We start from the raw sequence: 20830 nt of genomic DNA on the forward strand, positions 1-20830 counted from the left end.
CAGGGCTCTGTGGACACACACACACATACATACACAGTGACACAAACAAAGAGCTTGCTTCACTCATCACAGCTGACACTTGTCTGACGCAGGGAGAACTGTCGATATTTTCACCACGGGGGCTTTCGTGTCGTGTTTGCGGTGATGAAGAGAGCACAACAAAGGGAAAGTGCGGATGGGGAGGCTAGGAGGGGCTGACGAGGTAGAGAAGAGGAAGGGGAGACAAGGGGTGCATCTAAATTTAGATGTTCTCAGCTGCCGGAGCAGCACATTGTGCCTGGAACAAAATCACAGTATCATAGATGGCTCTTTCTTCTTCTTCTTCTTGTTCTTCTTCTGTCGATACCACATCTCACCGTATTAGAGGTTCGCTAGTTTTCTCCCTGTGCTGCGCTGGCAACAGGTTATGAAATGATTTTTTTAAAGCACACCTCTGATGAGCTGAGATTCAGTACGAGATATGAATAAACAAATCTGTCCTCAGTCCTATAACAAGATATTCTAAAGTAGAGTGGTTTAGATCATGACCGTGGACACAATATCTTATTAAAAATAAGCTACTAGCAGCCAATCTGATAAACTGAGCTATAAAGTGTCACTTAAGCAGGAGAGATGGGTCACACACACAGGTAAATTGTGTGCAGCCCATCTTACAGAATCTCATAGACTCAACTGCAGCTTTGTAGATACAGAGCTCGGTGACAGCGGCATCAGTGTTATATCGATTTCAATTTTTGGGGGAAAAAGAGAAAACTGATGGTGCTTTGTGACTCAGTACTGATAGATATCCCGAGTATCAGAATCAGTTTGGCCATTGCATCTCCAAACTGATTAAGTGGAGGTAGGCTCAGACTCAGACAGTCAACATTCCAATTGATTTAGGTGTAAATTGAATCACTGTCCAGGTCTTTTTACGTAACAGTCACCCAACAAGATTATGTCACTGCTCTACTAGGAATTTGCCTGTTTCTCAAAGCTTAACCAGGTAAAGACTGAAAACCTGTTGGTGGAAGAAAAAAAAAAACAAGGTTGTTTACTCCAACCTAACATGTCATCAACTCATAGTTTACACCAGCTAGAAGGACATATCAGATGCAGATAATTAGACATGTGACTCACACATAACATTCCTTCTCACTTGGTCGGGTTCGATTAGGGTCCTTTCTTTTCTTTGTGGCAGTCATTAATGACCCCGTCCGGTCAGCTCTCGGTGCTCCATGTTTAGAATGACACCAGCATCGATTGACCAGAGGGGGGTAGGTATGTGAGGATAAGATGACCAGCTAATAACCAATAACACACAATATTGATGCAGATTTGGTCTTGGACTGGATGCATGAATGGGAAAGGAAAATGGAACCAAAACTCAACATAGATTATTTCATTAAATGACTTATTGATTGGTTTGATTGGATGTTGTGAGGGAAGGGAACCTTGAGGAGAAACACAGACTCTCACAGCACTCCGCAAAATCTATTAATGTTGTGCTCTATTTTTTCATATCTTTTAAAATGAGATCACAAGCAGCCTTCTTGTTATCTAGTAAAGAAAATGGATGGTTCTGCTGCTGCAAACAATACAGTTTGTGTGCAAAACGTGAACACGGTGAAGGAGAATGATGAACAATGTGACTTAGCAACGAGGTAACTGGTAGAGACACCAAAATGTAAAGACATTGAAGGAATATGTCAGCATCTTACCGTAAAATGCTTTTAGGAGGTAATGCACTTATGGCATTATTGTGTCACAGTTCCTACCAGGTACGTTCTTATTTTGTGAATTGGATCCAGTCAATTTACGGCGATCTGCAGAATCACTTAAGGTAAGGTCTAATGCAAAAGTTTTTTTTTCTACAGATGCGTTAAAGCACATTTATTTTATCTGATTTCCAAATAACAACATCAGCATCATCTGAGGCTCTTAGTGGGGTTCTTGACCTTTTGTCAAGGTAGGCTTAATTACATTGAATCAAGTTTCTGTAGGAGTTGTCATTAGGGTTGTAACAATGCAATATGTGTAACAGAGATAAAATTGTTTCCTAATCAGCTATTTGTAAATTTCCAGGCAGAACTGCTGATTAAGTATCAGTGTTGCCACACACAACCCCTTAAGTTGGAGAGCTGGTGTTGTGTCTTTCATCAGGCCAATCATTTGAGATCAATCCATTTGGTTAAACCTGCTTCGGGGTAAATTTCCCAGTGGCAAAGCACTCAGGATCTCTGACACACGCTCAAATCTCCTTCGTAACAAGGTGGAAAATGAGAACAAACTGTGCAGAGTGAAGAATGCAACAAGATTATTAATTTATTCAATTAGTGCTTTTGGGAATTGTAATATCCAAGTATATTATTCATACATAAACTGATTTTACATATTTGAAGTAGGGCAAGGACGTTTTCTAGGACTTGTCAGCACTGTCAGACAACAGCTGAGACCTCTGCCAGTTCGTCGTCTTAATGCGTGAAATTTAATTGCGCCCTTAGGTGTTTCCAAGAAAAAAAAAAGACTTTAGGGGTCAGGTCTCTATTTTGCAGCAAAATGGGTAAGTGTCATTCAGTGGAAATGTTTCAGCAACTGTCTCTTTAAAGAGAACTGCATGAATAAAAGCATCAGGTCAGAGTAAAGACACTTACAGTATGTACATTAACAGTTTATATAGTGGTATAGAAAATAAGGTTACATACACTGTGAGTGCCTGCATGTTGTATAAAAGTACAGTACACTTTGTGTACTGTTGTTGTGTAACATTTGATACCATGTATAGCTCCCTATCTTGGCTATTTTCACGCGTTCCTACCAACTCAGTGTATTTTTTTCTTCCGTAATGCAGCTCAGTGTTCCTCATGTTATTCCATTCAAAGCCCCGACTCCCACTGTCTCATTATTCTGGGTTTTGTAACAGTGTTGGGGATGGCATTTTGGTTCTGTCTGTGTTCTATTTATTACCTGCTATTATTAGTACCGGTGAGGAGAAGGCACACACACACACACACACACAGAAACGGTTTCCCAGGTTTATTGGGTGAGTCACTCCTCCGCTGAACATGGTCTTATCTTCTGAGCAGGTTTATCCATGACTGCGAAAACAGAGCCAGCAGAGCGCTCCCAGTGCACTGTCTGTCTGCACAGAGGGACGTGGTTTTCAGAGAAACAAGCACCAATGATGTGATGCAGTGCACCAGGACAGTTAGATTAAAGGAAACCAGGCATAGATATGCATGTTTGTGTGTCCCACTGAAAGCCCCCCCCCCCCCGACACACACCCCAGCTCATATATGTCTAAAGCACCTTACTCTTTCCTGCTCTATTTAGCTCAGCATCCATGCTTTTGTTTCCTTGACCTCCTTTTTAAAATCTTGACTCCTGTGTGTTTATTTCTATGGCGCTGTAGCTCCTGCTGGAAGGACGCCAGAGACACGGAAAAGAAACAGAGACAGAAAAGGAAATATGTTTGACACGTGACGAGAATACTTGTTCCTTTGCTTATTAAAATGATTCCAGCTACGCTCTGTGACCAATAGCAACCACATTTCTGAGTATGCTGTCGTCAGACAAATATTTTTGAGTTGGCCGCCTGTAACTCTAGCTCCAGGCTGTGAAAAATATGCAGAGGGACTTGCACCATTGCCAGTAATGTTAAGTGCTTCTGACTCATTTTTATATTTGTCTTTCAGGAAAATAACACAGGTGTTTCCTCCAGGCTGTGAATTTTACTTTGTTGTTGTATACCAAAGGAGAAAAAAAATAGAGCAAATACTTACTAAATTATGTTAAATTAGCCTTTTGTTTCTCAACGCAGGACAAATTGTACTTAAGCGACAAAGCTTTAGTTGTCACAAGACTAGTATTTTAAACTTAGTACCAATACCAGGAAAGTGTTTACAACTTTATTCTTGTTATATTTGGGTGGGACTGATAACTGCCTACCTTCCACATTAATGCTATCACATTATTTAGCTATAGCTGTTAGCCGCTAACTTAATGATAGCTAATGCTGCTTTTGGTTAACTGCTAATAGTTCAATGGCTCACATGCCCCGGACAGGTTAACATTTATGATAACTGTTCAACGCTGTTGAAATGTGAGCTATAGTGACCTCTTGAAATTTCTCATTAGGTGTGAGAAAAACGTCAACTACTTCAGCTGCTAGTGAGGAGAGGGGCTGTCTGAGGTTGTGTGTCAGCAGCAGGAGGCGAAGATGGCACTGTTGGTATTGATACTGTTGCAAAAGAATATTTAATTCAGTAGCAATTTCTATTATTGATTAGTGTCCGGGTACCAATTTTTTCGACAACCCTGCACAGAACTTGGGTGCCTGGCCACGAACTCCTCTTTATACCGAAATATTAAAATGTGAGGCCATCTGTTTGACAGCTCAGCTGAAATGTTGTGATGCAGCAGGGCAATGATCCCAATCACAGCATCAAATCTGAAAACGAAAGGAATCGAAGTGTTGCAGTTGCCCCAGTCAGTAAAAGCTCAGATCTCAACCTGATTGAAATGCTGTTGTGGGAACTTAAGAGAGCTTTGGATGATCAGATGCCCATAAACCTCAATGAACTGAAGCAATGCTGTAAAGGCATGAGGGAAAGATGTGAGAGGCTGATAAAGTGATGGAGAAACAGATTACTTCAAGTTATTGCTTCTAAAGCCAATGAATCTGGGTGTGCTTAGTTTTTTTACATGACTGCACAGAGTCCAATGCAAATGTTCTTTTAGATATGACTGTACACTCTGTTAGCTACAATAAGATGCAACCAGCTGTGGATGAAAACTCACCCAGTGTTTGACCCATATTTAGCAATTTATTGCAAAGAGACTGCTTGACTCTGCACCAACATCTGCTGAGCTGTGATGCTACATGTGTGGCCAACAGTGCACAGAGCATTTTAAACAGTGGAGCCAGAGATTTGGTGACAACTTTTCTAAAATTGGTACAAGGATCAGGTTCTCAGAAAGAAAAAAAGAAGATAAGACGTTATATAAGCTGATAGCGGTATATCTGCAGGACAATGCCAGGCGGCCAGTAGCAGTTCTCCTAGTTTCCTAAATACTGATAATATGAAGGTTGTGCTCCCCCAGTCTGAAAAAGCTCAGGCTAGACAGGATGATGTGATGCAGAGGGAAGATAGCAAAGGATACATTTTTCGTCGGAGCCGTTTCCATCTAGTTAAGTCTTTTTCTCTCATTTTTGAGGTTCTCTCTTCACTCTTAACTGAAAATGTTTTGAAAGGAAATGATCTCTCTCTCTTCCCAATCTTGTAAATAATGTTTTCTTGTTTTTAAAGGGTGCTTTGACAGGAGAAATAAGCACAGCAACAACACACTTAAAGGCCACAAGTTAAAGCGTGTCCTCTACACTATACTATAGTAGATTAAAGAGACCTTGCGTTTCAGTTCTGAGGGTATTTTTGTGGTGACTCACTCATGCCCTACTTCCAGCTCAGTTTCTGAGTCAAAGCTAGGAAACACACATTAGGAATTTTGGCAGGCGCATCTTGGAAAGCTTACAGTGATTTAGATCCTTCGAGGGAAAACTCACCTCCAAAGGGAGATTCTTAAATGTCACTTTAGCTCAGAAAAGCCCGGACAAAAAGAGCAAGAGCAAAGACTATGAATTGTTAGAATAATAACAATGAAAGTTGCTGAGTCTCTGCAGCATCCGAACTGTAGTAACACACGCGCTGCCCTTTTGATAATGAAAGCTATTTCTGTGGATGACTCACTTGATTGCTATTCTTATTCACTATGACTAATCAAAGAAAAAGTCCTTGCATCTTTCAAGCTGCTATTTCAGGTGAAACTGCTCTTTTTGTTGTAATTTCAAGCGCTGGCACCTCTTTTTGCTTTGAAAGCGACATTGTGTGATTGGCTCTCCTGACACATACTGTAGAAACTGAAACCTTACTCCTGTCTCTAAAAGCTTTCTCCTCCCTACTGGTCCTTCTGGAGGCTGCCAAACCCACAGCTAAACTGACCGACGATCACTTTCTGTCCTCTTTCTGCCTCTCATGTCTCCACTTCCTCGTTGTCCTCCTTTTGTTTCCCCGAGCTCGCCGACATCGTAATTTTCCCTCCCCTTTATCTCTCCGCGATTAATCTCAATCTCTTTGGCTCTCACTTTCACGCAGCATCTATCACGTTTTCTCAATCTCGCCCACCAACCCATCAATGCTCTATTCTTAGCGAGACAGATTGGTGAACTATTTCACTCTTTCTTTCTTTGTGGCTTTGCAATTGTGGAAGTGTAGCTTCTGCATGTAAAACACTGCATCTAAACAACATGTGGATTCAAAGCACACTGCCTGCAATCTGATTCAACTTTGACATTTGATATACCGTCTTTAAGATGCAACTGTTTACAGCAGCATACTTGCCAATATTTTCAAATGATTTTCGGTGGGGAGGGGGGTTAGCTCATCTCGCTTGATATGCTAGCCGATATGGTGTCCTATGTTACCGTAATAGACTTAGACTTTGCAAAAAGGCTTGCCCACTGTCCAAGTGGCCATAAATCTTTTAACAACCCCAAATGCCTCACTCACACAGGCTTAAAGACAAGTCAGCAAGTGCCTGTTACGTCCCTCTGCAGCCCCTAATCATCTTAATGTGTTCGTTCAGCTGGTGCTAATTGGCCACACCTAGTCAGGTGTGGATAAAAGCATACCCGAGGCAAGCTTTCAGGGAGCTCACTTGTCTTTGCCTTGGTGGCACCAGCCGTTTTAGCCAACCTGCCATGCCATTTTAAGATAAAACCTCTTCTCACACTCACTCAGGTATTTGTCTCCTTTTTTATGTTGCGGCTTTTGAGCCGGGTCGTAACATAAGCCAACCACAGAAACACAAAAACCAAAACAACAAAGCAAAACAACAAACAAGCGCTTCGATGGAAGGGCAGCACAGCCACCCAGCTGAAACACACTTACTAAAGGGACGTTGCTCAATCACAGTGAACACCTTTGCTCACCCACTTAAAAGTCAAACAGATATTCAGACTCCACTAAAATGTCCAAATAATCCCGGACGAGCCCCCACTTATGTTACGACCCGGCTCGAGGCCGCAACATAAAAAAAGGAGACGAATAGCAGAGTGTAGGTAGGAAGAGGTTTTATCTTATAATGGATAGGAGGTTGGCTGAAATGGCTGGTACCACCCAGGCAAAGACAAGTGAGCTCCCTGAAAGCTTGCCTCGGGTATGCTTTTATCCACACCTGACTAGGTGTGGCCAATTAGCACCAGCTGAACGAACACATTAAGATGATTAGGGGCTGCAGAGGGACGTAACAGCGCCCGCTAGCCACAGGTCGCAAGGGAAAAATGTTTATTCCCCGACCAGTTTGCAGGTGATTGCCAGAGATGGGTGATTGTCGCTAGATGAAATTGGTTTGTACATTTGTTTGAACACTGCCAACTAGCCAGTGAGTGGTAATGAAACAGGGAAAAGTGTGACACTTTTCTTGTCCAGTTCTAGTGAACCTGTATGAACTGCAGCCTAACTTTCCTCTTCTTAGCCGACAGGAGGAGCACCTGGTGTGGTCTTCCTGTGTTGTAGCCTATCTGCTTTAAGGTTCCACTCAGAGACGCTCTTCTGCATACATCGGTACATTGATACTTGACCTACTTTTGCCTTTCTGTCAGCTGTTAGTCAGTGTACCTATCTTAGATGTCAGTGGGTATCTAACATATTAATAAGGGAACTGTAGGGATCCTAGCTGTTTCACACGCGCTGCGTCCAGCATGTGTGGTAAGATGAATCGCTGAATAGAGGTGCAGTATTTTATCTTGTTTGTCTGCTGTTCTGTGCATTTAATAAACACATTTTTCAAAATGTTAGACTTCTATACTTGATCAAAGTCACGTAATTGTACTTGACAGCAGAGTGGTCTTTTCTCAATAAATATCCCCAAACTGCTCACGTCACTAACCGAGGCATGAGTCAACATGTTCATATGTAACATATCTATGTCTAAGGTAAAATTAAAAAGCACAGTAAACACTGCGCTTACACAGAGCATACGCAAGCCTACTGCTGCCTGCCGTGTGGTGTTTTGGATGGGGATGGGGAGAACAGCTTTTGGTGCATAGGAGCTGCACACAGTTCTGCTTCCTTCTCAGGCAATGGGAACATACAGGCAGATTGATTTCTAATTCTGTTTCATGGCACAGAGAGGCTGCTGCTGCTGCACTGCAGGAAGCGCTCAACAAGCGATTTAATTTCTACCCTGAAATGTTATCTCCTGTTAAACCGGAGCACAAAGTATCTGTAAGCTAGATATAGAGCTCCCCTTCTGATCAGGTTGTTTGGGGAATTTTCTTGACCTAAATGAAATTTTCTTCATGCAAAGTTATTGCTCTCATAATCCTGCTTTTATTGAAGATACACTGGCTGGAACCTGGAAAACAGCTAAATTAAATCAGAAGGAAATTAAAATATCCCATCCCAGTAGTAGAATTTTACAAAGCATTTATGTAAAGGCAGGTTTGAGATCAGTTTTGTTTTGCTCTTTACATGTTTTGCTCTGTGTGTTAGTGGTAGTTTAACAAGCAGCAGAAGGTCTTGTGATTTCGTTTGTTTTTTCGCCATATTTTGCCCATATTGTCTTATTTTTTTCTCATCTGCTTTTTCTCTAAAAAAAATAAAATGCCCTGCCATCCCTAATCCTTTGGTCATCAGCCACAGAGTCAAGTAATCAAGAGGAAATTACATCTAAATTAAATTACTCTTTTCCTCATCGTAATTAATTGCCGTTAGACAAGAGCCTGTGTGGCATATTAACTCGCTGACAGACATCCTGCCATACATGAACGTTTTTTTGATTTCATGAAATAATTTCCCATGCAACCTGATGCTGAGAAACGCTAATCACTTACTTCACATTGACCACTCCCTAACTTAGGTCTTTGCCTGAAATGTTGCATTGCAGTTCACACACAGCGACAGTGCACACATATGCACACAAAGGGGAAATTCGATTTGTTTAATTCCCATGCATTATCATTAAAGACGGGGTAAGACTAGGCTACACTTAACCCTCGACCACATTTATTTGTTTTTACATGCTCTGTTAGAGTTAAATAACTGACTTGGAAAAGAGGAACGCTGGCAGTGTTTCATAAATGGTTAAATTATAGAGAAAAGGATTCTTTTGGAAGGACAAAAATACAGATGCAGCACAGCAAATGGGGGAAAAAAACAAGGAAACAAAGCTTATGATTGCACATTAATACAACATAATAAACCAATTCTGAGAAGTCACGATCATTAACCTAATTACTTGTACTGTAAATAGTTTTTATGCTACTTTCTGAACTGTTGCCCCTACATTATATTCATTCTATGGCTGTTGTTTGTCAAAAAGCTGATATGCCCTTAAACAAATGGTTCAAAGTGAGAAATACTTGCAGTTAGCTTATCTTAGCATACAGATGGGGAAACAAACCATGATTATGGCTGATCAAGTCCTGCTTTCACTGTACTGTAAAAAGTAGAGGTGATTGGTCATAATCCACAGTGTTACATTTGGTGCAAATCACACTCGGTGGTGGAGGGTGATGATTTGGCCTTATTTTGCAGCCACAGGACAAAATAGGTGAGGACATCTACCTTACAGCTAAAACTTGCCCAACTCTGGGTTTTAAAACAGGACAATGATCCCAAGCACAGCAAAGAATCTACAACAGAATTTCTAAAGAAGAAAATAAGAATGTTGCGCTGGTCCACTCAGAGTCCAAACATCAAACTGATAACAACTGTGCATAAACAAATGCCTGCAAAATGAACTGAAGCAATTCTTTGGCCCCATGAGCTGCCCAGATTTCCTCCATGATGATGTGAAACATTGATAAAGTCATGACTAAATTTGGTTCTACAAGATACTGAATCATGGGGTGTACTTACTAATATTTAAAACCTTAGAACTGAAAGAGGTGGACTTTTATTTTTTCGTGACTGTAGACAGATGCCCGGGGTCTCTTGGGAGGGCTGATTGGAATCAATAAAACAAAAAAGCCAGCCGAACCAACTTGATAACCAACTAGATTTTTTTGCACGGTAAATTTCTGCTGTTTACATGTTTGAGTTAACTTGGCTGTAGTGATTTTCATGCTTTTTTTACTTGTTATACTGTTATGTGTTGCTTTGCCTTTTTTATTCCTCGGTGAAATGTTTAAGGGCAGTTCAGAAAAGACAAACCTTCATTTACCAAAACCAGCTATTCCAATTCAACTGGACTGAATAATTCATCATTGGGAAAAAAGGGGGCATCAAGTCTACTACATGTGCTTTGGGAATGTGATTGTGATCTATTTAAATGTTATCACAGCTATCTTCATTTAGAGGCTCCAAGTTAAACCATTGGGGTTGTGGGTTGTGTTTTGTGCTTTCCTAGGCTTGATAAGATAAGGTTTGCCTTGATAGCGGGGAGGGGAGCTACTATGGCCCTAATACAATCTGACAGACGGCGAAAAAGGACAGAAAGGTTACAAAGCAAAACCTGTGCTGTGATCGCTGACATAGACGTGGATGAAGACAAATGAACTGATGCCGTCAGGTCAACGGCAATGTCTGTTTTTGTTCTCATGGACAGCTGTAACACTGGCAAAACAAACACCTGGAATGCATGCGTCTTTCTAAAAGAAATGCAACATCGAAGAGAAAATTAAATTTGTTGGTCACAAGCTCTACTGTCATACAGCAGAAAACCCCAATGCACTGCTGTTAGAGTGAATTGTTAAATATTTGTCATTTTTATGCTTATCATCCATTTCTACATTGTAAAGCAATTCCACAGTCCCCCTCCCCAGATTCTTGAGTTTTTGGGTGAGGGGCTGTAGGTTTGATTACAGACACATCCTATCTGGAAGGTCTGTTTGATGTAAGCTTCCTGCCCAGCAGGAGGTCTCACACACACACACACACACACACACACACACACAGTGCCTCGTCTTTGTAACCAAGGGGGGTTAAGAGGGGAGGTACGTGTTGTAAACTATTGTGTGAACTGTAACAGTTTGTCAATAAATAGCTGCGAGGGAAGCTGCTCTTTGAAGGACTTTGGGCTGGAGACAGGTTAGGAGCGTGAGCTCCAAGAGCTGGTTCTTGACCAAAGGCCTCCCTTGCGCAAGTAATCGATCGAACGCTGTTGCCTTGTTTTCTTTCATAATAAATAAGTCTCTAGAACTAGCGGGGTTTGTGGGAACAGACCCAACAACTGCGTGATTTGTTAAGTTGCTCCCAGTGTTTGAAAATGTGGTTACACTTTTATCTTATTTGTGGTAGCTCAACTGACACAACGGATTGCCAAAAAGTGATTTCCGATGTTTCTATGAGTTTTTCTATGTCTAATATCTCTACTGATATTGGTAAATGGGCTGTAGTGAAGAGGATATATGAAGGGGTTCTATATAAATAAAAAAATAACTGGCTTTGCAAATATCTGCATATCTCTTCATCTCTGAATCAATCCAGTCTTTAGTATTGAAATGAGAGTTGTATTTATCCTATAGACCTCTTGGCAAAAACTACAAATGCACATTTGAGACATTTATCAAAAGACAACTATGCCCTGCACTAAAAAAAATGTTACGTCTGTGTAGATGTGGTTTGGTTACATTTCACAGAGTGAACCTTGCCAGTCAACCAACTGCTATTAGACTATTTTTTTCCTAACTGGAGTAAAAACTGCTGATCCTCCAACAGCCATTTGAAATTGGTCCTAAAAGCATCAGAAATCATTCTCTAAAGATTGCCACGCTTGTTTGTCCTATTTTTATTTTTTTTTGACAGTGTGGGCCTTTTAAGCCAATTTCACCATGTATTCATCAGGGGCTGAATTATACCGGTTTAGCTAGTTTGCTTTTTTAAGCCAATTTGACATAAAATAATAGACACATCCAATGATACTTTTGTCACAATCATTAAACCTTTGCCTTCATAACAAGAACAAATTAATTATATGCTAAAAACCTGTGTTTACCTACTATTTCATATCAAAACGGCTGCTGTGAAGTTTGTGTTGTGTAAGGACTTAATGCATTATTAGAAGCATGCTAATAGTGTCACTGAGGCTAATATAATTGGTGCTAGCTGTCTACCAAATTGCACCTTAACTAATTAACCCTTTAAAGCCGGTCGGAGTGGGCACGCTCCGTTTTGCATAACTATTTTTAAATCCCTGTAGAACCGGAACCGCGTAAGCTAGCGCAATAATTTTTTTTGCATATGAAACCGGAGGAGTTGTACTTAAATCGTATGCCATCAGCTTGTCCTAGGTCACAGTTTCCTTCCACATATAGCTTTGCAAAAATTGCATGAAAAACGCTTGCAGGAACAAAAACATAATATTCCACAAAAACGCTTTGCCGATCCGATCAGCTGTTCGTAACACTTCCCACATTGAAACCATTGACTGTAGAAAACATGGACGACGCGACCCCGCCTCCTACCATTGTGCAAAAATGAAGCCAAAATATCCCGCTTGTGGAGGCTGCCATCTTGCAAATTTGGAGCCAGAGTCTGCGCAGTAGTGACTTGAGGTGGAGCGACTGTGTAACGCTCCCGCCCACACACCCGCTGGACGTGACCGCAAACACGCCCCTCTACACTTTTTACGTAGCCCGGCTGCTCGAGTTTTTTTGCTGGTTTACCGCGACTGACGACTCGTTTAATTAAGGTAAATACAACCATCTCACTGTTATAAAAAAGACACACAGCTTATCATCTTATAGTTCTAAAATCACTCTGTTGTTAATTCATTTGCTAGATTAGCCGCTAGCATACGCACTGTGTTGGAGGCTTGTTGCTAGCTAGTTAGCGATGCTACACACCTGCTACTCTTAATAGTCTTCAACACTTATGTTTTTTTTATCCATTTTTAGACAGGATGATATCAGCTGCACACTCTACAGAGGCCCAGAGTTACTGTTAATATCAAAAATATAATGCTGTCCTTTGAGATTTTAACATAAGACTGTGAGTGTAATGGATCTAAAACTGTTTAAATCTTCAGAGCCCTCTACATCCTGGTAACATGGAAACTTTAAAAACATCAGCAGAACGTTTCAGTAGTGTAGTCTAATTTGTTGTTTTCATTTAATAATAGAGTCCATATTATATCCACAGCTACATTCACCATGGAGAGAAACTAGTGAGGGAGACCACCAGGACCAAGCTGGGTTTCCTGGGTCCAGAGGTTTGGAGAAACTTCTTCCCTTTCTTTCATCACAGCTGTCCTGTGCCATAAGTTCTGTTGACCCGCTGTAAGAGGCATCATTTAAGAAACACCAGGAAGACTGAAGCTCATGGCATTGATCAAGCAGGACTCATGATCTTCACCAGCAGCTCCCTCACAGGGAAATCTTCAGCACTCCTCCGTAGGCCCGATCCAGGAGATGGATAAACCCAGCATTTCATCAACACTGTGATGAGACCTTTGGTTTGTGTAATGTTATAAATACTCAGATACTCCCCAGAGGCTCCGGACTTTTACATAAAGATATTATATTCAGTCCTGTAGAAAGTTATATATTTAAAAATATATGATCCTCTCTGGTTACTCTGGTATGAATAACTCTGAATCACTTTATGGTAAATAACACACTATGTGTAAAAAAACTGAAAAAATTCCAGATGACAAGTTTGTAGTTCAACATACAAGTGACGACCTTTGACCTTCATCAGGTTTTATTTAATTGTGTTAGAGAAAATCTCATATGCTCTTCATGCAGCTGTGTACACTTTAAGTGTTTAAAACGGAAGCTGTGCAGGTCTGAGATCAGCAGCTTTGTGAAACACCAAACTGAGGTCCTGTTAATGCTGATATATAGTGACACAGTTACATGAGTGATTAATCCTTTTGTTTTTTTGTCTTTAACTTTATCGATAAAGCTGCAGCTTTCACTACAGCACGTGTGGTACTTTAACCTTTGCACTGTTTTCATCAGTTCATTTTGCAGTTAACATGTGAACATGTTGGATGATCTGTCTGCTGTCACTGGGTGGTGCTGAGGTCTGAATCTGAGGGCAGCTCCTGTAATCACAAAGAGAACAGAACCATCAAACTCAAATATAAATTTTATCCCTCAATATTGAAATAAAGCTGATTCTTCTGTCCTCACACACTCAGGATCTGAAGTTCTTCTCTTGCATTTTTTTCAGTATTACAGTACACTACAGTACTTTAATCCATAGTTCCTGATTAATGAGCAGTTACTGAAGTACAAGCTTTTAAAAAAGATGTTACTGTCTTTACAGATGTGGCAAGAGACTGAAAACATGCTGTTGTTTGCACATATTTAATAATCAGCTCTGCACAGGAGCTGCAGCAGGGTGCAGCCTGTTGCTTTTACAGTATAATACTTGTAATAAAAGTACAGTAACAGTAATTAGTGACCGAGTCGCCCGGGGAGTTTCTCTTGATTTCTTTAGTAAATTCATTCACCTGCACAGATTAGCTAAACGAACCCTGACAGCCGAGTGCTCATTTTAGCTAGCTAGGTTTCAGGACCTAGCTAAGGACGGTAGTTACGGATTAGCTTACAAACACGTTTAACTTACCGAAAAAGTGCAGCGGGGCCTCGGGTCCTTCTGTCGGGTAGTCCAGTTTTCTGAAGAACACCTCAGGCTGTCAGGTTAAAACACTCAGTCGTCTTTTTGTAGCGTAAACGCTGGCCCTCCTCTCAGAGCCTACGCTCTATCTGCTATTCCCGAACAGAGATACGCAAGTTTCTCTGTGACTGCAGCTGTCAGTCCAAGCTGCTATGATGACGTTTAACCCCAACTTAACATCGCCGCGGTAGGAATTAGAATCAAACTTATGGGAAAGGAGACCTCTTGGACATCAATCAGCGTGATGAGAACTATTGATAACAAAAGAAAGAATCATTGGAAAAAAATCTATCTTATCTAAGGAGAATTAATTTATTTTAGTCTGACCCCAGTCCCATCCGCTAACATGGAGGAGGCGGGGTTTATGACCTATACTGCAGCCAGACACCAGGGGGCGATAGAGACGTTTTGGCTTCATTTTTGGGGAGCTTTCGCGTCGTCCATGTTTTCTACAGTCAATGATTGAAACAGATGTCAGCGCGAACGATCGCAGGTCTGCCAGTTCGTGCCCGAAACCGGAAGTGACGTCATTTTCGCGGAAAATGTAGTTTTTTTAAACTATAGGCCTTAAAGCCTATATTGGTGTTTTTATAAGTCATGTTTGACTTTATGCTTTTCTGAATAGTTTCTGGGATGCTTAGAACTTGAATTGCACTGTGGAAATAGTTTATTTTGATGCACATACTGTTTTCATTGCAATTTTGCATCATAGGATTTTTTTTCGTTTTTCCTGCAGTATATAAAAATTGGTGTATCTCAAAAATAAAACTATGAAGACACTCAAAATAAATGTCCTATTGTTGTAAACTATTTTTTGCAACTTTTTTGTATTTAAAGTTTTGAGGGATAAGCCTCTTAAATTTCTCCAAGTAGAAATATATGTAAAAAAAAACAAAAATGATTTTCAATTTGTTTGTAGTTTATTGCACTTTTTTGAGATTAATGTAGTTACTATGGACTTAATGCATACATATTATTAAAATATGGGCTATAATAGTTGTATTGATGTATAGCAACTTGAAATGCTCCCAAAAATGGCTCTACAGCATGTAAAAATATAAAGTAAGCTCTGGCGGACTTGGTTCTATGGTAGGTCTTAAAGGGTTAAATTGCTTTGGGTTATTTAAAAAAATGATGTTACTAATAACATGTTTTACTGTGAACTTAATGTATTAATCATCCATCTTTTTCTGTTACTTGAAATTCTAGTATTGTGTTTTTTCTATGTTGTGAGTAATTAGCGGGTATATCAGTTTATATGACGCACATTGCTAATCAAGATAACCAGCATTACCAGATAATGTTTTCAGTTTTATTCAGATCTCGTCACTTCTCGACATTATTAAACCACGACAGCAATGACCAAAGCACCAGACTCGAGATGTTAAAGCAGTAGTCAAAAAACCAATGGGTGATTTTTTTGAGTGGTCCATCTTTTATATACAGTCTGTGGTCACAAATAGTGCAATAATGCCAGGCTAATTAGGAGTTTTCATTTTCAGGATTTTAGCTTCCTAAGGTGGATGGACGTAAGCAAAGGAGGTCGCTAATGATTGTTGATTATTTTGTAAAACCTAGAGAGTTACATTGTGGGATGTTCAACAAAACCTTTGAACTTAATCTAAGTTTTTATTTGCTGTTTGTTAACTGGCTTGACTCATTTTGAATAAACTCCATAATACCTGCTGCAGGAATAGCTCCAAATGTGTCATATGACACATGAATTGTGTAAACTGTAAATATGGCTCTGAACCTCTGATTCATATGTACACTATAACCTCTTGGTCTTACTTAAGCTTCCACTTTGAATCTTCCCTTAGTCCAAATTTAGCTGGGGTCTGGCAGTAAATATACCACAACATATCCTTCATCTCCAACACCCATGCTTGGTTACTGTTGCTATGCATGGTGGATCGTTGCCGTCACCGGTGCATCCAATAGGCATGTCGGCGTAGCCCGGGAGTCTAAAAACAGCATTCTATATTACAGCATATAATGAGAATGGCTTCATCAGTGTGCTCTCCAAATGTCAGAGCAGTTTTAATGATCTACTGAGCACACACACACACACACACACACACACACACACACACACACACACACACACACACACACACACACACACAAAGAAGCTATATGTCATGTGTGAGTGTGCATGCAGTCACAGTGTGTGGCTCTTTTCTGCATTGTTGGCATTTTTAAGCAATCTCACCTTCCTAATAGTGTTCACCGTTGAACCTATTAGTTCTTTCCACCCTAACACTTTTGTGTTCCACCCATATATATTTTTTTCTCTACCATGATACATAACATGTGCATAAGCAGCTGAGAAAAAAAGTTTAGTGTTTTTTATTCCCGTGCTTCGCATTTCCGCGAGATTCATGAGGTTGTTTACAGGGGCGGGGTATTACTCATCATAGTGAAGCCAACAGGAGACACTTTAACTGTTTTTGTAACACACAGAAACTGAAAACCCTCTACTGTAGCACAATAAAGCACAACAGCTTATGCAATGTTTTTGTTTTAGCTGCTCAAATGGCATATATGTCAGACAACCTCTAATTACTTCTTCCAGGATGTGTGCTTTGTGTGTTTTGATGTTAACAGTATAACAGACTGAATTCACCAGCAGGTTGGGAGAAAATACACCCAAAATGATTATGAAGCAGGAAATAAGATGAGGCAGATACAATAAGAAAAGAAGAAAAGGAATTGGTTAGCAAGGGGTTCATAAGATAACTAGCAGACAAAAAGCTGGAGAGAAAGAGGAGCAATAAGAGGAGAATATGACAGTGGAAAAGAAGTGGAGGCTCGATTCAAAGAGTGGGACTTGTGGAGGGGACAATATGAGCACAGAAAGACACAGAGTAAGGGGGAAAGGCTTATGAGCGAACATGCCGGCCGGGGCTCTTGGTGCAATGCAGAAGGCATTGCCATGGAAACGAATGGAGGGAAAGAGCAGACGAGGAGGAGGAGGAGGGGATTAAATAGGAAGGAAGAGATCACTGCCTCATACTGTGGAGGGGGCTGTTTTCACGAGAGGGGAGGGGCCGGTAGACAAACGAGTAACAAGTGTGGAAATGGAGTTAAATGAATAGCTTCTCGATAGTTTAACACTGGAGTTCTCCCACTTGTGTGCATGAAACTACTCATCGTAACAGAGGCGTCGTCGCACTTGCGGCCAAACTGTGTTAAAATTTAAACACACTCTTCAGCAGACTTGTGCGATTTGGTTGTGAGCGAGGACAAAGTTTTGGAGAGGAAGTTAGTGCAGAAGTTACAGTCAAGTATTTCCTGTACAAGTTACGATTCTTATTTTTTTAAAAAATGAAATAAAATAAAAGGCAATAGCGGATGAGCCTGTCGCTATGGCGCTAGTTGTCTCAGGTGGCATTGTCTGAGGTCCAGATCTGAGGGCGGGGGTTGTCATGGCAGCAGGAGTGCATGGAGTTTGTCTGGGTGTCATGCTACAACACATACAGACCTTTCCCTTTCTCTCTCTGTGTCTCTCTCTCGTGCACACACACACGCACACACACACACACGCACACACACACAGGCTGTTGGAAATACTCTTTACTGCAGGATTATAAATAGAAGGTACCAGAAGGCAGCACCCCTCTCCTCATCTTCAATGCCCATGGGACCCTATCATTCTCATCTTCCTTTTCACCCATCTATCCTCAGCACTCGTCCTCTCTCCTCTTTAGAGCCCCACAGATGCAGCATTTTTTTTGTAAAGGTTTATGCTAGTCCGCTTCAACCTAACATGCATCTTTTTTAGATTGTTTTTGTTAACATGGGATGCACCACAGTTCATTTTCAGCTGGATTTCATTTGAACAAAAGAGCTCTGTTCAGTAACCTGTAGCATTTTAAGATTTGTTCAGGTGAAAGCAAGAGAAGGTCTAGCAGATTGATAGAGAGATGCATAGATCTGTCCTCCTCTGTCATCATTTTAACACCCAAAACTATCATCAAGGGCCTCTGTTTTGCTGTCTGTTTATCTCCACAGTGATGGTGATGATGCAGGGTGTCTGTGGTTGTCATGGTAATGAGCCTGGCATGGTAAGGATGCTTAATGAGACTGGAGATGCTCGGGCTAATGAAGTGGGACGGCTGGGTGTTTGCTTAACTGGCAGTGATAAGGAACCACTTGTTAAGTCTGCTGTGCTGCCTTCACTGCGCTGTTGTGCTATATATCCAGGCTCCTATACAGGGCAGATGCACGTGTTTCTACAGCAACCACCGCTGTAGTCGTAAAGGCGCTCTGTGATGTATTACTTCTCTTTGTTATTGCTTTGATAAGCAGCCATTTGCCTCATAATTAACATGCTCAAAGAAGAGGAAAGCTTTTAATCCCCACTGGAAAGTTTTTGAAAAATATTTTTGGCCAGAAAATCTCCTTTCATAGGGTTGACCCAGAAATTAGTCAGAGCCACTGTGGAGGTTTTTCTAAAGTGAGCTTTGCTGACATGACAGCTCACAGCTGCTTTCTCATCCTCCCGTGTGACTAAACTGTCACTGTGTGGCCCGGGCTGTTCACGTGCAGACACTTTGTGCACACGTTGCACAGAGGTGTGAGTGCGCAAGCTGCATACCCAAGCTGCATACCCGTGTAAAGGTGTGAATTTACAGTTGTGGACATCGATCTCTTTTAGTGTAGTTGGTAAAAAGCACAATTTATTACACAGTAATGACAGATGCACAGATGCAAATATTAGGGCCAAACAAAAATAAAAGGAAAGAACTCTGCATTTTAAAGCAGAAACCAGAGACTCTTTGGAGTGTTTGCTTGAAAAATTAGAGGAAATGCCAACCCTTTGATAAAACTGACCTAAAACTCTATGGCTAATGCTACAAGAATGACATCGAGGCCGAGGTGTGGAGTGATAAAAGTGAAGGAAAGAGCTGCACAACCTTACACTTCACATCCTGAACCCAAATCACTTCATCTGTGCCCTGCTGCTGCTTTTTCAGCATGCCGAGTCACACGGAGATACAGTGTGTCATTACAGGGGATGATGTCCTGAAAGCTTCTTCTGGGGTTAGCACTCTCTGGCTTGCTCTCATTCTCCTAACGTCAGCAGGACTTGCAAAGCCTTAATAACCCTCCCCTCCTCTCCTCTCATCTCCTCATCTTTCTGAGCTCAGCCTCTCACCTCTCCCCTTGCCCCGCCACCCACTACTCTTCCCCATGCTGCCAATTTGTGTGTGTTTCTGCCTTACAAGCTGAGGCTCAGGAGGTCCCCCTAAAGGCTTATTGCTCCCTAGTTGCAACAGCCATTGCAAAATGGGCTTTGTGCATTTAAAATGGACTGTAGTTATACCTGCGATGTGGAGCTATTTTTCAGTAGCGCAGGGACACCCCAGTGGATATTGCCTTCTCGCTAGAGTGGCCTCGCTTCATAATAAAGAGTGCAGGGATCTGAGCTTTCAAGGCAAACTTAAATTCTTGGTTATTTGTGGTGGGTAGCTTTGAAAAAGCAAACATTTTACACAGAAACACACTCACAAATAACTAAAGAGAAACATCAGGCATTTTTAGGCAATTTGTGCAACTGAGTGTATATGTGTGTAAACTTTGCTTGGCTTTACGAAGTATCTTAAATTCTCATAAAGGTCACATAATTTCACCGTTAACCCCTGGCGCCCTTAACAGGCAGCTCTAATAATCCTCAGATTATTATACTTAGTGGATTAGCCTGTTGAAATAAAGGTACTTAAAGAAGGGAACATGACCTCTGTGTTCTGCTTTCAGATGGCGGGACAAAGAAGCTCCGCAGCACCATCCGGCGAAGCACGGAGACCGGAATCGCCGTCGAGATGAGAAACCGAGTGACACGGCAGGGCAGCAAGGACTCAACCGACGGCAGCACTAACTCAAACAGCTCCGATGGAACGTGCGTGTCCCGTCCGACAGTGTATCCGTTCGCTCGTCCATATACACAATACCTGTTCATCCAGCATGAGTCTGTTTCTTCTCTCGCAGGTTTGTCTTCCCTACCACACGCCTGGGGCCTGAGAGCCAGTTCAGTGACTTCCTGGACGGACTAGGCCCCGCTCAGATCGTAGGCCGGCAAACATTAGCTACACCCCCAATGGGTAAGCGTGAAGTCGGCCAGCATCACCATCTAGTCCCGTGCAGTCCACTCCATTCTCATCTGTTTTTATCATACAAAACTAGTGGAAGTCATCGATTGTTTCTGCTTGATAGCGTTTGAT

The 20830-nt window shown here is 41.3% G+C and overlaps 1 protein-coding gene across 1 annotated transcript in view; it reads left to right on the plus strand.

Annotated features, from left to right (window-relative positions):
- rims3 (regulating synaptic membrane exocytosis 3) overlaps positions 1-20830 on the plus strand; it is a 51842-nt gene that overhangs the window by 23474 nt on the left and 7538 nt on the right. Inside the window, exons 3-4 of the mRNA XM_065471113.1 lie at positions 20367-20508; positions 20598-20710. Coding sequence (XP_065327185.1) covers positions 20367-20508; positions 20598-20710 — 255 coding nt within the window. The remainder of the gene's footprint in view (positions 1-20366; positions 20509-20597; positions 20711-20830) is intronic.

Source organism: Pelmatolapia mariae, linkage group LG22, assembly GCF_036321145.2.
Source record: "Pelmatolapia mariae isolate MD_Pm_ZW linkage group LG22, Pm_UMD_F_2, whole genome shotgun sequence".
In the NCBI taxonomy this organism is placed as follows: domain Eukaryota; kingdom Metazoa; phylum Chordata; class Actinopteri; order Cichliformes; family Cichlidae; genus Pelmatolapia; species Pelmatolapia mariae.